This window comes from Fistularia commersonii, chromosome 21 (assembly GCF_037954325.1).
Source record: "Fistularia commersonii isolate RoL2024-O1a breed Wild chromosome 21, RoL_Fcom_v1.0, whole genome shotgun sequence".
NCBI lineage: Eukaryota > Metazoa > Chordata > Actinopteri > Syngnathiformes > Fistulariidae > Fistularia > Fistularia commersonii.
Window position 1 is genome coordinate 16,181,116 of NC_141304.1, and position 17,500 is coordinate 16,198,615.

The window sequence follows — 17,500 nt, forward strand, 5'->3', positions numbered from 1 at the left end:
CCAACACCATGACAACACCAGGGAGAACCTCCAAGCTCCTTCCCTCTGACACCTCCAACACAAACACTACGGATGCCCACCTCCACCAGAAAGGTCAAGGGTCACTCCTTAGAAGACAGTCGGCACGTGAGAGGAGTCCGAGAGGGCTTATGGGTCGGACTGGAGATCTTCCCTGGATAGAGGAGGAGGTCTTTGACCTGACCTTTCACCTACATGCTACACCGTCCAGATCAACCCTCCCGTTCCCGCAGACCCATCTGCACATCTGCATTTGGGTCGACCACCCAAACCAGCCCAGGTGACTCCTGGTCTTGTGGTTGCCTCCACAAGATCTGAGAGCGATCGACCAGAATGGGCGAGAACCTGCATGGACGTGGTCCTGGACCAACCCTTGAAGACCCTCTTCGACTAAGAACCACTTTGCTCATTCTCCATCTCCACCATGGGCACACAAAAGACTTGAGCACCTGGTTCTCCAGCAAGATCTCGTTGTGAAGATCTCAGAGCTCAGACATGGAGAAGTGAGACCAGCAGATCTGAGGAGCAACATGCTCCACACACTCTTGTACACCAGTCAGTTTTAAGGCATCAGGATTCAGAAAGAGGTGGGCCTTGTGTGTGTGTGTGTGTGTGTGTGTGTGTGTGTGTGTGTTGAGTTGTATATCTCTTTCTCTGGTCATTTGTATCCTTGCAAAAATAGCTGATGTTCTGTCTGGGTGAAACAGGTGTCCAGACATTACAACATTACCTCACACACACACACACACACACACACACACACACACACACACCTCATTAAAACAGAAAAGCAGATGATGACGTGTCCTCCTACTGCCTTCATAGAGCTCCTCCATGTGAGCCTGTGGGCTGGAGGTTCACCTCCAGATCCGGAAAAACACTTCTTCATCATTTAGCGTCACATCTTTGAGTAGATGTTTGCATAAAGTCTGGAGGCCATCAGGGCCGGCCAGGCTCCAGGCTGAGCAGCAGAAACTCTCTGCCGGTAGAAGGTCGGAGTGCTCCTGCAATTAGGATAATAAGTGCATTCATCAAACGGTGATGCAGAATTGATCGGCTGCGGTGGCGACAAGTGAGTCCTTGTCAGTTCATCAGAGAGGTTCTAACCGTCCCACTGGTATCTGCTCCATCTCAGGGAGTCCTTGCTTGTCCCCCCATCCACCGAGAGGACCGGCAAACATCTCCCGGCAAAAAAGGCCGAATGCACCGCGCCGAAGCCCTCGCCGCTCCCCTGGCGGCCGACCGCTCACGGTTAGTCCAGGACGGCTTCATCGCAAGGAACCAATTATAAAAGATGAATTATTCTTATTATGTTTGTGACATCATGGATCTGGCTGCTCTAGAGAAAGGGTGGAGGCCTGGAGGCGGAACGTCCGTCCACCTGGACTCCTCCTCAGCAGCAGAACCCCATGAGCGCCGTCACGTCCAGACCCCCGCGTTTCCCTGCGGCTTGGAACGATTAAGGTTTCCATCATCCGCTGTTCACCGGCTGCGAGGTCCTTCAAACATCTGCCCCGAACCCCCCATGTGACCCTTCGACCTCTCCTCACCGCTACCAGCGGCCCCACAAGCAGACCTCCATCTCTTTGAAGACACCCCTCATCAATCCTGAATAAACTCACCTCGGCAAAGACACGCAGGCGAGGTCCGACTTCCAGCGGCAACTTCCCCTCTCAACACCACATCCATCAAATTTCCCGAGCTGCCTTTTTCCATCTCGTAGCTTGTTTGCATCCATCACTCACATTGTCTGCAGTCGGACCGCTGATCCGTGTCTCCATGACGTGCAGAAACAATACTTCGCCGGCAATCTTTACGCCGCGTCACTCAAAGTCCCGAATGAAGTCTGCGTCTGACGGGTTCCTCCTCCCTCCTCCTCCCTCCTCCGCCCTCCGCAGCATCCCGCCTGTAATCAGCTCTTTTCAATTTCACAACAATCCGCATCGGCGCCGTCGTGCATCTAAAAGCCTGGCCTTCACGCCCGGAAGCCTCCGGCTTCCATATCCTGACCTCCGGGCTCTTCGGGTGACACGTCTGCTCCATCGGGCCGGAGCCTCCACGAGCCTCCACGAGCCTCCACGAGCTGTGCCGTGCACATCATTGGGCCCGGAAGAAAGAAGCTCTTTATAATGTGCTGCTCAGGAACGCTTTGGGTTGACGTGTTGCTCTGTGAAGAGGACGTCGGAGGAGCTGGGCATCCATTTAGCTAAAAGTTCATCTTCAAATGATGGCAAGAGGATGCACGGTCTCCTGGTCCGGGCTCAGGTCCAGGCCCTGGTCCAGGCTCAGGTCAGAGCTCGGGTCTGTGTTCAGATCCACCACAGGGCGGTGAAGGGACACACTAGCGGCCGCACGCCCTCAAACACCTTTTAGAGAATTTTGAGCCGTTAGCGTAGCGAGTGCCTGACCAGCATCCCTCCTGCTGCGAGGCCAATGTGGCGTTTGCGGCGCCGCCGTGACTCCCGCTGTCTTTATTGGAGTCAATTCAATCCGCCGCCCTTTTTCGCCCCGCAAAGATCCCGCCAAATGCCACTCCCCGGCTCCACCTGCCATCCACGCCTCGGGCGCTCCTGCTCCCCCGCGGGGTGAGGCGGGTCCGGCGTCTCCGGCTCGTCCGGATGTTTTTCACGCCCACGGTTTGAGGCGAGTTCCGCTCTGAACGTCTGAACATTTCATTTCTCTACCCGCCCTTCCTGGGAGCAGACTCACATGTCCAACACCAGCACCAGGCCTCGAACACATTATTTGATGATGGAGTTGAGTTGGCCTCAAAGCTGAGATCCACCACTCGGCCTATTTATAGAGCTCGCTATGACTATTAAAGACGCCATCTTCATCTGAATCCACCTGCAGCTGCGTCATCCTCGCGTGAGACGCCCTCAAAGACCGGAGGAACGCCACCGATGATCCTGCGACAAGGAAGTGACGCCCCAGCTCTCCGACCCGCGGGTTCATTCAGCGCTTCTTCATCTGAAAGTGTGTGTTTACATGGCCTCGAGGCTTCAATCTCACTCATCCAGACCAGCATTCATCCAAACACAGATCCCACAGAGAGCGTCCTGCGGAGAAGACGCCAGGAGAAGATCCCTGCGGAGAAGACGCCAGGCTCCTCCTGCCTCGGACGCCACTCTGAACGGCCTTCACAACCAGCAGAGGAGGATTACTCCACCGGCACCGCGTGGACTGCCGGCTCCCGGGCGAGGCCGGCACAGCCCTGCATCAGCCGGGATCCTGCTCAGAGGCAGGGATGCTGTTCCCATGACAACAGCGGCCACTTTGATGCACAGCGATAATGGCCGAATCCCGGCTTATCGCCGTTACCGCTACGGTGCTGGTGAGTGGCGAGCATTGTTTACCCCCGTACGAGTCCGGGTCTGTGTGGAATTTGTCTTCACGGGGAAGACAGAGAGGTAGGAGCTTCCACAGGGAGGCAGAAGGAACATCTGCCTCTCCCTGTGTGGCCTGTGGACCAGGAGCTTCTTCATACAAGCAGGTTGGTGGATAGAAAGAATAAAACCATATTTGCAATATATAGATAGTGATGGAGAGAGAGTGGGCTTTTGGCCTGAAGTGAAGCTCTGCGTGTCACACACACACACACACACACACACACACACACACACACACACACACACACACACACACACACACACACACACACACGTGCCCCCGCTTGCCTTACAGCACATTGTATTTGACAGTGTCAGAATGTTTTTGTTTTTTTTTTTCAGAGGGGAGGCAGTGGTGTGTGTGTGCAGTGAGTGTGTGTGTGTGTGTGTGCGTGTTTGTGATGGTAATATTGTGCTTGTGTGTGTGTATGTGGGGCGTGGGTCTCTGCGTTTAAAACCTAATTTGTCTATGTGAAAACCCATCTCTGAGGGCTGCATTAGACGCATTATGCTCTGTAATGGGCTGACATGTTAATCTGAAACTCTATTCTCTGTAGCTAATGAACATATCCATCCTACCCTGTGTGTGTGTGTGTGTGCGTGTGTGTGTGTGTGTGTGCAATGTCATCCCATTTATGTGACAACACCGAGGCAAGCTCATTTGAACAGCCATGCCTTGGTGGATGGGAAAATATTTAACCAAAGGACAACGCTGGAGCGTTCAGGTTTTTAATATATGCCTGTATTAGTGAGTGAGTGTGTGTGTGGTTGTGTGTGTGTGTGTGTATGTGTGTGTGTGTGTGTGTGTGTGTGTGTGTGTGTGTATGTGTGTGTATGTGTGGGTGTCGACTCCAAGTCATAAGGACTGAAGTCTCTTACGCAGATGTGTGTGTGTGAGTGTGTGTGCTGTGAGACAAAGATCTGACATTTCTGGGTCAGACTGGTCCCAGAGAGTCAGTAAACCAACCAAATTGCGTGCGCGTGCGCACACACACACACACACACACAAACACACACACACACACACACACACACATACACACACACACAGATCCAGTTGGTGAGGATGACAAATGTTAGCTTGGCAAACAGAGTGGAGGAGAGGCTACTTGGACGGGGGGCGGAGGGAAAAAAAGCTGGACCGTCATGCCAACACGCATATATCAGCTGCAAGCTGAGAGCAGGGAGCCTTCACAGGTAAATATGCAACTCACACACACAAACACACACACACACACACACACACACACACACACACATGTTGGCAGCACAGCTGGCAGACAGGAAGCTCTAGTGTCGTAGTTTGGGGAAGAAGTAAACAAAGGCATTTAAATTTCAAATAGTACTTGGATAAAAACACAAAATCATAAGGTGAACAGGGAGATGATCTTTCTCGCATGTGTATGTGTGTGTGTGTGTGTGTGTGTGTGTGTGTGTGTGTGTGTGTGTGTGTGTGTGTGTGTGTGTGTGTGTGTGTGTGTGTGACAGTGCCTTCACCCCCCCTCCCTGCACTGAAACCCTACTTGGCTTTGCCGCCTCATGTTTTTTTCAACACTTCACACACTAACAGCTGAGACGGAGCAGAAGCTTCTGGAGTGGAAACGAATGGCTATTTGAAAAGACGAGGCCGAGGAGAGGATGGACGGCGTGGCGAGAGGCTGCGGCCTCAACCACAAGCTCGGGACGGAGCTTCTCGATGATGCGCTCCTCCAGTAAAGAACGGCAGTTAAAGGGAATCAGCCGTACGGATGGGACGAGTACGGTCACGGAACGCTGCCCAGGGATGATTTGTGCTCGTGCTTGGCAGAGCGGCGAGGAGGAGCCGGCATATCCAGATGTTTGGAGGGAGAAGGTAGCTGTCCACAGCTTGGTCAGGCCAACAAGCCTCCTCTTCGGTGACAAACATCCAAAACATAGCGCTGTTCATGGGAGGATGAAGGTCCAAGGTTGGATTCCCACGGGGGCCCTTCCTGTGTGGAGTCTCCATGTTCTCCTGAGTCTGCCTGGGCTTCCTCTCACAGTCCAAACACATGATGGAGCTTCATCAGAGACCCTGGATTGTCCACAGGTGTGAACGACAGGGTGAATGGTTCCATGTCCCTATTTGATGAGTGAACGGCTGTTTGTCTCTGTAAGTGGCTCCGTGATGGATCCACGGTGAACCAGTGACAGAAGCTGCCCCGGGACCCTGAGAGCAGGCTGAGATGGATGGATGGATGGATGGATGGATGGATGGATGGATGGATGGATGGATGGATGGATGGATGGATGGATGGATGGATGGATGGACGAATGGATGGATGGATGATGCTGGTTGGCTCATGAAGCCCGAGCTTCCACAGATCTATGAATGCACTGGTTGGGCTGGACAAGCATGAGGTTGAAGGACAAAGAGGGGAATGCAGGCGGAGGATTCTAAAGCCCGTTTGGAAGCATCTGTGATTTGCATAACTGGAGCGAACTATATTAGCCACACTTAGCATAGCATAGCCACATCCACTACAAGAAACAGTCATCAGCTACAGCATATGCGGATCTGACAAACTCCTTCGGCGTGACTCCTCAGGACACGTTAGCATGCAGACAGGAGGAGCCTGGGATCGAAGCGTCGACCTTCTGACTGGAGAGACCCTCCATCCACCCCTTACATTAGTCTCAGCTTGAAAAATATAAAGACGGTGTCTCCTCTTTGCTATTCTTGAACATCGCCAGGTGGACGGCCCGTCACTCTGTGGCCCGATGACCGCCACGAGCACCGTGGCTAAGCTACCTAGCCGAGCACGCCCAACGCAGCTTGATTAGCCACCATAGGCTGAAATGTGATAGCATGTAAATGTTTTTTCCGCCCGGCACATCCTGCTCATCATCACAGGACGCTCTTCAGAGGGTCGGCGCCCAGAGGCCGCCTGCCGTCCTCCACGGCCCAGATCTCCTCATTGCTTCGCGTTGCTTCACCGTCTGTCCGTTGCATCAGCGCCGCACTCGCGAGCCAGTGTAGAAATCATCGCTGCTGTGTTTGCAGTATGTGCATGCACGGGTGTGTGTGTGTGTGTGTGTGTGTGTGGGCTGAAGAGAGAGGACCATCTGAGTGCCCGTCATTATGTCTGCAGAAGGTCCCCGAGGCCTACGGCCGGACCCCTGATACTGGCATTATTGCTGCGATAAAACAAAACCATGCTAGCAAGATTAGAAAACAAGCATGGCGGCCTCTTCCTTCTCTCACTGTCACACACATACACACACACACACACACACACACACACACACACACGACTACGTGGCAGCAAGTAGCCCTGGGTCATGCACACTAGCAAGCAGCCATGCTTCCAAGAGGCTGCAGTGATGCTGTCATCATCAGCCCTCCCCCTCACACACACACACGCACACACACACACGCACGCACACACACACACACACACACACACTTAGCTGACATCATGCCACACATTTAGAGCGGAGGGTCAGAGGGCGACGTGGCTCTCTGTGCCGAGGCGTCATTGTCATCGTGCTCGGTGACGTCAGAGCCTGTCTTCAGCTCGCCTCCTCACACACACACACACAAACACACACACACACACAAACACACACACACAAACACACACACACAAACACACACACACACACACACACACACACACACACACACACACACATACACACACACACACACTTAAAGGCCACTGTCAACGATATCCCTGCTCACGACGGCTCAGCAGGCACAAAATCGGAGGTGGCCTCGTACAGAAATGGCCCCGTTTCAGTCCCGAAGAGGGCGGGGAGTTCCTGCAGAGCACTCAACATCTCAACATCTGGTCTTTGCAGATAACATCTACGTCGGGTTCCTGCTTTCACAAGCAGCGTCAGGATATAACGGCGGTGACCACGCGGGGACGGCGCCCCGACCAGATTTGGTAAATACGAGAGAACGCAACACGTCGCCGCTTGTGACCTACATCCGCTCCACCCCAGGAGGAGACGCCGCCAGGTCGGCCTCAATCGGACGCTCGCGCCTTTTCTCCCGTGCCTCCTGCCGGTGTTCATGTCAAACTGCTTCCTAATTCGGACGGGACGCTCAAACGTTCTCCGGGGCGAACCACACCTTCCAGTTCTCCTCTGATCGGGATGATTTATTTACGGAGCCGCGATAGAGGATCATCAAAAACATATTGCTATATTGATTTTTGTGCCATAAAGGGCCCCGGATAAGTGCCGAAGTTATCGCCTGGTTAAAATAGCCTGGTTAACCCCCTTCCCTCCGGGACCCCTGGGGTTATTCCAGCCAGAACGCAGCCCGGAAGGCTCCGGGTCACCTTTGTCCTCCTTCCTGCCTGAGAGCGAAGCATGTGATGGCCGGCCGACGCTCGGAACCAGACGGAGCTGCTTTCTGGAACAGGCCCCCCCGGAGGCCGGCGGCTCCTCACCTGGGGCAGCGCGGCGTTTATCTGCCGCTGGAGCACGTCCCTCTCGTGGAGCGCCCCCTGCAGTTTGGTCTGGGACTGGATGAGGGTCTCCTGGGTCTCCCTCAGGGACTCCAGCAGCTTGTCCCTCTCGTCCAGCATGTTGACCATCAGCTGCTCGAAGTTGGCCTCCTGGTCCGAGCCGTTCGGGACGCCGCCGGAGCCTCGGGGGGGTCCGGCCGCGTCTCCCTCGCTGATGGTCGGCATCACCTCGCACATCATCTTCCCTGCGCTGTGGTCCTGGCGAAACCGGCGTCTCTGGAGGCGGGAGGGGTACAATCCGGATCAGCACAGGATCACCGATAAGAAGGCCCATGAACGCCCCGCCGCTGCGGAGAGCCCGGGCGGCCGTGGACGCGCGTCCATCACGCTGAAAAAAAAAAAACCCCACACGGATCCCCGTCATCGCCCCCGCACCCCACCCAGCCGCCTCAGCCTCCTCAGCCTCCTCAGCCGCCTCAGCCGCCTCAGCCTCTTACCTACTCAGACGGACCGGGGTGACCTTCCATCCCGGGGAACCGGCGTTTTCTCCGCCGAGCAGCAGATCCGCCCAGCCCGGCGCGCCATGCACGCTCACATGGAGACACCCCGGCGCGCTGTGATTGACAGCTCAGGCGCGCAGGCGGCCGTGCGCAGGGGTGGCGCCCGCGGGAACGGCGGAGGTCATGGTGGAGGAAGGAGGCGGCTCGGAGGACGGACGCGGCGGAGACGCGCTCAGTGCGCGTCCTTCATCCCGGATACGGCGCGAAGAGGAGGGATGTGCAGCCGCCTCCTCTGCTCCCATCTCCCCTCAGCGCCGAGCCGACGCTCACTCCTCCCTCTCTTCCTCCTCCTCCTCCTCTTCCTCTGCACGCACACACGCACACGCACACGCACACGCAGCGGGGGAATCTGCGCTTGTCAGTTTCTGTAGCGAAGCTCAGGCTGCTCAGCCCGCCGCGGTTCTGCGGCGGTCCTCCGTCCCGGGCCGAGCAGGCTGAGCAGCCCCGCAGCTGCTCGTCACCCTGCGCCACGCCGGCTGCGCAGCGCTCCCTGCAGGAGCCACGGCCACATCGGGGGAGGAGGAGGAATTACCAAACAGTGTGTCAGCGAAAACCCGCGGCCACTGCGCGCTTTTTAATGTTATTAGTGATTTTTTTGCCGTTTGCTTTGTGACGCCGAGTGTGCAGTTTGTCTCCCCCTGGTGAAGGCGAGGTGCCGTCTCTCGTCCGCTCCGTTTTGCACCGAACCGGCGCCGTTTTGGGTCGACCTGTCCCAGAACCGGCCGTGACCCCCAGCAATTAGTCTTGAATTGAAGGTATTGAAGACAATAGTTTTGCTGGTGTCAGAGAGTGGTTTGGGCTGAGGAAAAGATAAATAAAAGCCATTTGTGGTGTTGTGTGTCCCACAGTGTGTGTTTGTAACCATTGTGACAAAGCATCCCAGTCAAACGCTTATCAACGGGAAGTTCATAAAGCAAGTATTGTACAATTGCAAAGGTGAAATTTAAGCGTGTCACGACGGACGTGAACACCCCATACACTCATATACAGCTCAACTACAACTACCTATATTTTGGTACTCGTAGTTCAACAATACTACTACCATTAATCATTTCGATGGACGAGGATGAAGTTGGCGACAGCGTCCTCTGCTTTATCCATCTGACTATTTTCTTGGACTTTTATCAAAGCATTTCACGATCAACTCAAATCAAAATGTCATATATTATGTCGCTCATTGGGCCAAACGATGAACTTTATTTCAATTGCTAAATGAATGACTGAATGCCTTCGTTATCATAGCGTGGGAGCAAAATAAAACCTGTATTGCCACATCTCTTGCGGTGGCAAGCAAACTCTAAAATACACACTCACACATCACATGTATCACATTCGCTTGCATTGAAAGATGTGTGCTAAAAAAAATTATTTACACCTGTTCATGACAAGGCAGAGTATTGCACTTCAAGTAAAAGACAACCTAAGATGCGCTGCTTACCATTGCACTTCAGGCACCAGGTGTAAATAAATAAGATTCTGATTATGACATAAAGCGATTAGCTGATCGCTCAGTCCGATGGTGAGTAGATGCCGCTTTAGTATCTGTGTGATTGTTCTTGTGGGATGCTTTATCTGCTGCCAGAAGACAGCGACCGTCGCTGTAGGATTTAAAAACATGAAAAAAGCATGGCTGACTGTTTACTTCTCCTGTTGTGTCATCTGAAAGGTTCTATTTTGATGTCGCTTTGGAGTTTACGACAGTTAACGAGATGTAGAAATGAATTCACACGACTTTATTTGTGTGAAATCAATACAGAAAAAAAGAAAACGTTCCCCCGCTCGGCCGGTAGGAGGCAGTATAACCCGATAGCGCGAGAAAACGCTGATCTCGCGTTACTTCCGCGATGACGTCATTCCATGATGGCTGAAGATCCTGGCGGAGCACTTTTCAATTTCCCTGTCATTCTTCTCTGTTTTTCTCTACCTCAGCGCGCCATTAAGACATGGCAGGACCCGCGGCCCTGCTAGGCGTCCACAGTTCACTTCCGTCGACATGCCCAAGAAAGGGAACCGAAAACGGCTGAAGTTCAAGGCCGGGGACGTTTGTTCGGAATCAGGTGAGTAATAGTCCGGGAGAAGAGCCCCGCCGCCGGGGAGCGGGTTGCTAACGGCCCGGGAGGCTAGCGCTCCACAACCGGAGCGGGAACGGCTTTTTCATGGGCTTTAAAACAATCCTTTCACCTCTCCGTCCATTATTTATCGGCTGGCCGGACGCCTGACCTTGTTGTTTTAGGTTCTTATTTTATTTAAATCATTACGAATAAAAAAAAGAAAAAGAAATGAAACCACACCTGACCGCGCGCGCTCCCCATGGAAACAAATGACCCCATGACCCCATGACCTTATGACCTTTATGTTTGCGGATCAAGATATGTGTTTGGTTGTAAGAAGGACGCTGTTCTATGTTTGATATAATTGCATTGAAAACAGAGAAGGATATATGTAACCTTAAAAGGCTTTCAAGGAAAGAAGAGGCTGTATTTTATTTCGTCTTTTCCAGGGGGAATATGGTGAGACCTGTCAAAGAGAGAGGTTTGTTAATAACAGCTCGTGTTGAAGAAGCTGTCAGAAAGCTGCATTATTTTGTTGTGGAACTGGATCTTCTGTCCAAACACCAGAAACTTGTTTTAAGTTTGATAAAGGGTATCTGGGAGGACCATCTGGAGGCGTGCCGAGTGGCCTCTCTCGCGGAAGTCCAAATATGGTCAACTTGTTTTATTGACATCGCAACCCTTTCTTCTCCACCAGTCACCGTTGCTGATTATGCCGATGCCGATCCGGCTGTTGTGAAGTCTGGGAGGCTGAAAAAGGCTGTTGCGAATGCGGTTGAAAAAGAAGGTGATTACCTTACCAGGTAAAGGTGTTTTGTTTCTGTTGCAAGCCAAGTTGTAAAAAGTGTCCACCTCTTTGTTTAGTAAAATTGCTCTGCGGCGTGGAGGCATCTCAGGGCGCCGTCGACGAGGTCCTCTCGGCATTGACCGTCACGGTAGATGCTTTGGACAGCAGAGATGAGGTAGACCCAGAAGATGATGAGGAAAATGAAGCTAAAGTGGTCCACAAGAAGAAGAACAAGAGGAGAAAGGGTATTTCTAGTTTGAGTCTCTGCAGGACTGTCAGAATTGTGCATTTACTGTAACCGTGGCGTGTCGTCTTCACAGCGTGTAGCGAGAGCAGTGATGGGGAGGAGTACCCGGTGGACATCTGGCTGGTCCTGTCCTCCTATATCCGTCCAGAAGATGTGTGCCGCTTTTCTTTAATCTGTAGGAACGCCTGGATGGTCACCTGCACTGCCGTCTTTTGGACCAGGCTCTACAGAAGGTGAGATGGTCTTCTGTGTGATTTTTCATTTCTGGAATGACCGTGTGACATTTCACCATCCTCTTCTCTTTTAGCCACTTGGATGGTATCTCAGTGAGTCTGTCATGTTTACAAAAGTTCAGGCTGCTGAGCGTAGACCGGTTTCCTGGTCGGCTCGGGTGGAAAAACACTTTACAAGCAGCAGTCAGACGTGCGCGGCACGCAGAGCGGAAAGGCTCGTGGACAAGGGTTCTTCTGGAGGTCGGCCTAGTGTGCTGAGCCGGATCCCGGCTGCAATCGGGGATCGCTCTGCTGTCATTTTTCTCAAAACCGTCGGTTAAAGTTTGTGTTCGGAGCACCAGCGATTCGGCCGCTACAAAATAAATCCAGCAACAGATAAAACAGAGCTGTGTGTTAATGTCTTATTTACAGTTTTCGAACCTAGGATGTTGCCGTTCAGGCTTGGTTTGCTGACGGGGGAAATATCCGGTGCTTAAGAATTACGGAAAACAATTTTTTTCTCAATCTCTTTCATCATCCATCTCTCCTCCCCCAGGCACTACCGGATTGATGTGGACCTGCCGCTGCGTCTCCAGCCCGACTTCATCGGCAGGATGTGCTGTTTGAGGGCTCGTGTCATTCGCTCTCTCTTCCATTTGTACGAGCCGTTCAGCTCGCGTGTCTCAAAGATCCCCTCCTTGCCTGAATCCACCCCCACAACCCTGCTGAACTCCAAGGTAAACCGAGACGCTCAAGTTGTTCCTGCTTTCGTTTAAAATCGACTGAAAGGTCCTTGTAGTGTGGCCTGTGTTTGTCTCGTAAAGGCTTCCAGAGCCCTGTCAAACACGGTCTGTTGTCCAGTCTGTCTGCGTCAACACGTCTGCACGTTGTGTTCCCGGAGCTGGACGTAACCGGCCTCTCTCGCCTCTTTCAGTGTTTGCTCTTCTGGGTCAAAAAGGTGTCCGGGACTCGGCCCGAGGCTTTGTGGGAGTTCAATTTCAAGTTTGTAAAGCAGGTAAAAGGCTTCTCCGATACCGGCCTTCCAGCCTGGGGTGTCTGTCAGAGTCAGTAAGTGAGCCGCTGCCGGTCTCTGATGGTCTCTGATGGTCTCTAATGGTCGCCCCTGCAGGGTCAAAGCAAGAACGGGCCGGTCCGGTCCCTCTGCAGGCCCCGACAGTACAAAGACGTCCACACAAACCCGGACTCGGACTGCTACGTGCTCCAAGTCACGACCCTCAACTTCATCTTCATCCCCGTGGTCATGGGCATGACGCTCACACTGGTCAGTACGCACGCCCGCGGCGCTCATTTCCACGCCGCCTCCTCCGCGGCTCGCCCGAGTAGTTCCACCCTGACCGGTCCAAACGCATCATCGTCCTCGCACTCACTGAACACAATAGGATTCTGGGAGATTTTCACAGCCACACTTGAAAGTCTATCTTCAGGCAGATTTATTTGCACCGCTCGCCGCTTAAGTACGTCGGTGCCGATTTCCTTCCCCTCTCCGCCACATGATCGGCCTGCCGTGTTGTCACTAGATATGAAAATGCACACCGAGCCCGGCGATGAAGATGGCGTTCTGTTTTCTGCCACGCGCTGAATGTAAATGTTTAAACCTGCGGGCGAAGACTTTCCTCTCCCCTGTAATGTGCAGTTCTCTGTGCGTCTCCTTTCTAGTTCACTATCAACGTAAGCACGGACATGCGCCACCACCGTGTTCGCCTGGCGTTCCAGGACTCGCCCATCCAGCGAGGGAAGAGAAGAGGCGACCAGGGGGGGACCCAGGTGGTCCTGGATCCGGTCCACAGCGTCAGGCTCATGGACTGGTGGCACCCACAGTACCCCTTCTCCCCCTACACCTAGGGGACCATGGACGGTCAATGTCCCACATAGAATAATCGGCGCACAATTGATTCGGCACACACACACACGCACGCACGCACGCACGCACGCACGCACGCACGCACGCACGCACGCACGCACACACACACACACACGCACACTGTCAATAGAATCATAGATTTCATCCTATTTTTTTGTACCATTTCATCCTTAGTTTCCTGCAGAAATCCAGATTTAGTTTTCTTGTAAATGCAAACCCCCAGACCTCTGCTCTCACCGTGACGTCTGTTTGATGGTTCTCCTCTGTGGGAGAGGCTCCGGGGCCGGAGGCTTGAAGGTGTAACTTCTCAACTTAAAAGTGTGTTTGCACAGAGCCAGAAGCACGTCACGTTTTTATGGTTTGGGTAAAAGATGAACCCGCGGCTGTGTTTTGTAAACGTATCGGCTGTGGAGGCCGGCGCTGGCAGACGGCGGTCTCCTCTCCCGCTGTCGGCCCCGTCCGGCCGTCGGCTCCGCCTGAATCGGCCGCTCGCTCGCCACTGATTCCGCGCTCGTCCAAAGACAAGGTGAAGAAAGAAGGGCGCTTTAGCGCGGCCTCGGAGGTTCTCCGCGTTCCCTCGAGCGTGCACTTTGACAGCCGTGCACTTCCAAAGCCCTCCACGCTGGGAGGCCTCTGCGTCTGCAGCTACGCCACCGGTCCTGGACCAACACTCCAGCTCCTCCACTGTCCTCAGCAGATAGCAGGGAGCTCCGGTAACATGTCTTCTCTTGTGGGGAAAGTTTATTTTTCTTTTCCTCTTGACCTGCTGTTGGATTTGGCCGTGTAGGTGACAGCTGGACCCCTCATACAGGACTGAAGGAGGTCCAGACTGAATGGATTAATATGCCGACCCTTGTTTTCCTTCCTCTTTCCGTGTGTGTGTGTGTGTGTGTGTGTGTGTGCGTGCGTGCGTGCGTGCGTGCGTGCGTGCGTGCGTGCGTGCGTGCGTGCGTGCGTGCGTGCGCGCGCGCATGTCCCATCTGGGTCACACCAATCCTGTGGTGTCAATGCAGCAAACCGTCTTGGTTCCTCGAAGGGTTCTTAAAGTGTACTCACAGAATATCCCCAAATATATGTAAAACTAACCTCCTGGTGAGTTAATCCGCTAGTTGACACTAATAACTTTGCAACCATAAGAGCCCCCCCAACCCCACGTGACGCAGGGCCTGTTTCCAGGAGGCGGAGGAGCTGTCAAACCCAGATATTTTCTGTGTATCCATACGAGGTGACCACTTTTAGGGAGTCCACTAAGTAATCTGGTACCATTCCTTGTCACCTTAACCAGCGGGTGGCCTTTGGCACATTTGGAGTGTTTATTCACCGACAAGCCAAAGTAGAAGTGTCCCTCAGTGTGACGCCCAGCCCCGCTCACACTGACGCCCCCCCACAGAGGCCCGGTATCATGCGTTACTTGATGAATTCACGGGCGTGTGAGACCGTCTCCCCGAGAGCGATGGTCTTGGTTGTTTCGTCGACTTCCACCCGGTGCTTTTGTTAACCGCTGCTTCTGGGTCGTGTCAGCTTCGTTCTCGTGGGGGTGAAGCGACACGACGTGCAGAATGTGACTGCTTTCAGAAGAGTTTCTTCCCCGTCTCCTCCTCCGTAGACGGGGGTTCCAGGTGCTGGCCGCCCCCCCTACTTTGAAACAGCAGCACCGTGCTTCTTCGCTGCCACGCTTGTTGCCTCAATTGTCCAGAGGTGAGACTCAGATGTGAGTCAGGCTTCGGCCACTCCTGAGCCGCAGACCGCTGCTGCTGGTAGAAAGTGGCGTGATGGTCATATCGGCCCAAAAAGGGACGAGGTAGGACAAGATCTGGCCGCAGGAGTCCTCAGAAGTTGAGTGTCGTGAGAGCTGGTCCAGTGCATTCTCCTCTCTGACTTTGTTGCAGGCGTCGCTCAATAACAGCAAGTATCCGTGCTGTGCTGGCAGGTACGTTCTGTCCTCTAAACACCCGACCCTGCTCAGGGGAGGGAGACGCTTCACCTGGAGCCTCCGGGGTCACCGACAGAACCAGGACTATCGGTCTCGTAAAAAAAAGCCGTGCTCGTTTGAAAAGATGGGATCAGACAATGTTGCCGAGACAGTTGAATTCTGTTTTTTTTTTTGATGCGAAGCCGCCTCTGAGTCTGTGAATGCAAACGGGGGCCAACAGAAGCTTTACCTCAGATTTCCTCCAGCCGCCCCCCCCCCCACCTCTCCCACGCCACGGCCACCGCTGGAAGGTCATTGTTCAGTTGCGGCCCGTGTTTTTGCGTCCAGTGTAACGTCGGCAGCGTCCCATGTCCCTCAGCACAGGTACAAAACGTGGCCTTCACCGCGCCCGACATCCACCACAGCGAAGAATCGTTGAAGGACAGTTGATTGTTTTTCCATTTTTGTGAGTGTCATCAATAAACGACTGCCCATGTGAAAAACCCCCCGCATTCATTATTAACTGACAAATAATTCAGGTTTTATGAAACGTCCCTTCCCTCCACCGCTGGAACCGACCGTCTCATTTCCTCGGGAGATTCGACAGGCTGAAGCGATTTCAGGGGATTTGTAGTGCCGGCTATGCGAGTAGCTCCACGGCTACTTGGAATTAAAATACCTGCAACTCTGTTCAGGCAGGAATCCGAACATCCGGGTCACCGGGTTGACTCGTCCCTTTCTTGGACGGACAGCCTTTGAGTGAAGACATGAAGTGAAGACATGAACGGCGTGGGAGCAGAAGCGAGAAACGAGTCACGGCAGTTTCCCCGAGGAGAAAAGCAGCGGTCCTGCCGAGTCTGTCGTAACCGGGCTTTCCACGCTTAGAAGAGGAAGACATTATTTCTGAGAAGCCAAAACAAAAGTGACCCCTGGGCAGGTGGAAACCCTGCGTTTGGCGGCAGCTGTTCCACACACACACTCCTTTTCTCAGCAGCTTCAGGCCGGTTGTGACAGCTTCGCAGGTGAGGTCGGGTCCGTTCTCTGCTGACAGGGTTCCTCGAGATGAAGACGAGAAGGTTGGAGCTGAGATGAGTGCACTTGTTCTCCTGCTGGATGTGAAATGAACCCACGAGGTTCTCCTGGGGGTCTGGAGGGGTTCTCTCTCCCTGGAGAGGTTGGATCTCTGACCCTCAGATACTCATGATGATCCATTCTGCTCTGGTGGATTGAAGGCAAACCCCAAACAACAACACGGCGGTTCACAGAAGGATAAATTCAATTCATCCATTTATCTTAACTCAAGGTAGTTTTAACCCTCAGAATGAATCTAATCTCACAGAAACCACACTGACCGGAAATATAACTTTCTATTTGTAAATTCCCCGTCCGATCATACCTCTCCGCTGTAAGACTTTTGAGCTCACGGAATCTGAACCCGGGCCTTGACGGAGCTGCTTTCAAGCTCTTTCCTCTGTCTTTTTTTAATAATTCTTCTAATTTTCCCATAAAAAGCTCCCACGACTTGGCAACAAACCAAGCAAACGGCATCTTTGTCTCCCCCTTGTGGCCGCGCCGGGTACTGCACCGCAGTCCCTGCGAGCCCTGAGCTCTTCCTCCAGATCTTTTCTTCTCTTTCTTCTCTTCTCTTCGTCCTAAATGTCCTTCCACTCCACGATGTGTTTATTTAAAACTTAGGAATATATTGTTCAATCACTTAAGTGCGAACCAGGACACGTCATGTTGCAGACCCCCCCCCCCCCCCCCCCTTGTCTGCGGGTCAAATGAAAAGCAAAATGAAGAAGTCAAAACATTTCTTCTGTGCGTGTTGTGATTTTCAGGATGAAGACATGAGCCTGCAGAGGAAGGAGAGAAAAAAAGCCCCCGTCACCGCCAAACATGGCACTTCCACATTTCATTACCCGGATCGACAGGACTTGTTTCCTGAAATGCGCTTGTGGACGCGCTTGTAGACGTGCGTGGATTCTGGCGGGGACGCGAAAGTC

General features: G+C 53.3%; 2 protein-coding genes across 5 annotated transcripts in view; one reads left to right on the forward strand and one right to left on the reverse strand.

The window, feature by feature from the left end:
- ppfia4 (PTPRF interacting protein alpha 4) overlaps window positions 1–8,659 on the reverse strand; it is a 46,275-nt gene extending 37,616 nt beyond the window's left edge. For 3 of the 4 annotated variants that reach the window (XM_086168650.1, XM_086168647.1, XM_086168648.1), the window contains exons 1-2: window positions 8,344–8,659; window positions 7,829–8,122 (exon numbers count right to left, since the gene is read on the reverse strand). In XM_086168650.1, the coding sequence (XP_086024776.1) occupies window positions 7,829–8,086 (258 nt within the window). In that variant the 5' untranslated portion in view covers window positions 8,087–8,122; window positions 8,344–8,659. The remainder of the gene's footprint in view (window positions 1–7,828; window positions 8,123–8,343) is intronic. The other variant, XM_086168651.1, reaches the window with a different exon arrangement.
- A 1,614-nt stretch (window positions 8,660–10,273) lies between these two features.
- Window positions 10,274–16,001, forward strand: tmem183a (transmembrane protein 183A). Its single transcript, XM_086168938.1, has 8 exons — window positions 10,274–10,463; window positions 11,155–11,244; window positions 11,322–11,489; window positions 11,565–11,724; window positions 12,260–12,440; window positions 12,638–12,718; window positions 12,833–12,985; window positions 13,381–16,001. Exons 1-8 carry the CDS (start codon window positions 10,400–10,402, stop codon window positions 13,564–13,566), a joined length of 1,083 nt encoding a protein of 360 aa, XP_086025064.1. The 5' UTR covers window positions 10,274–10,399; the 3' UTR covers window positions 13,567–16,001.
- Window positions 16,002–17,500: the final 1,499 nt, after the last annotated feature.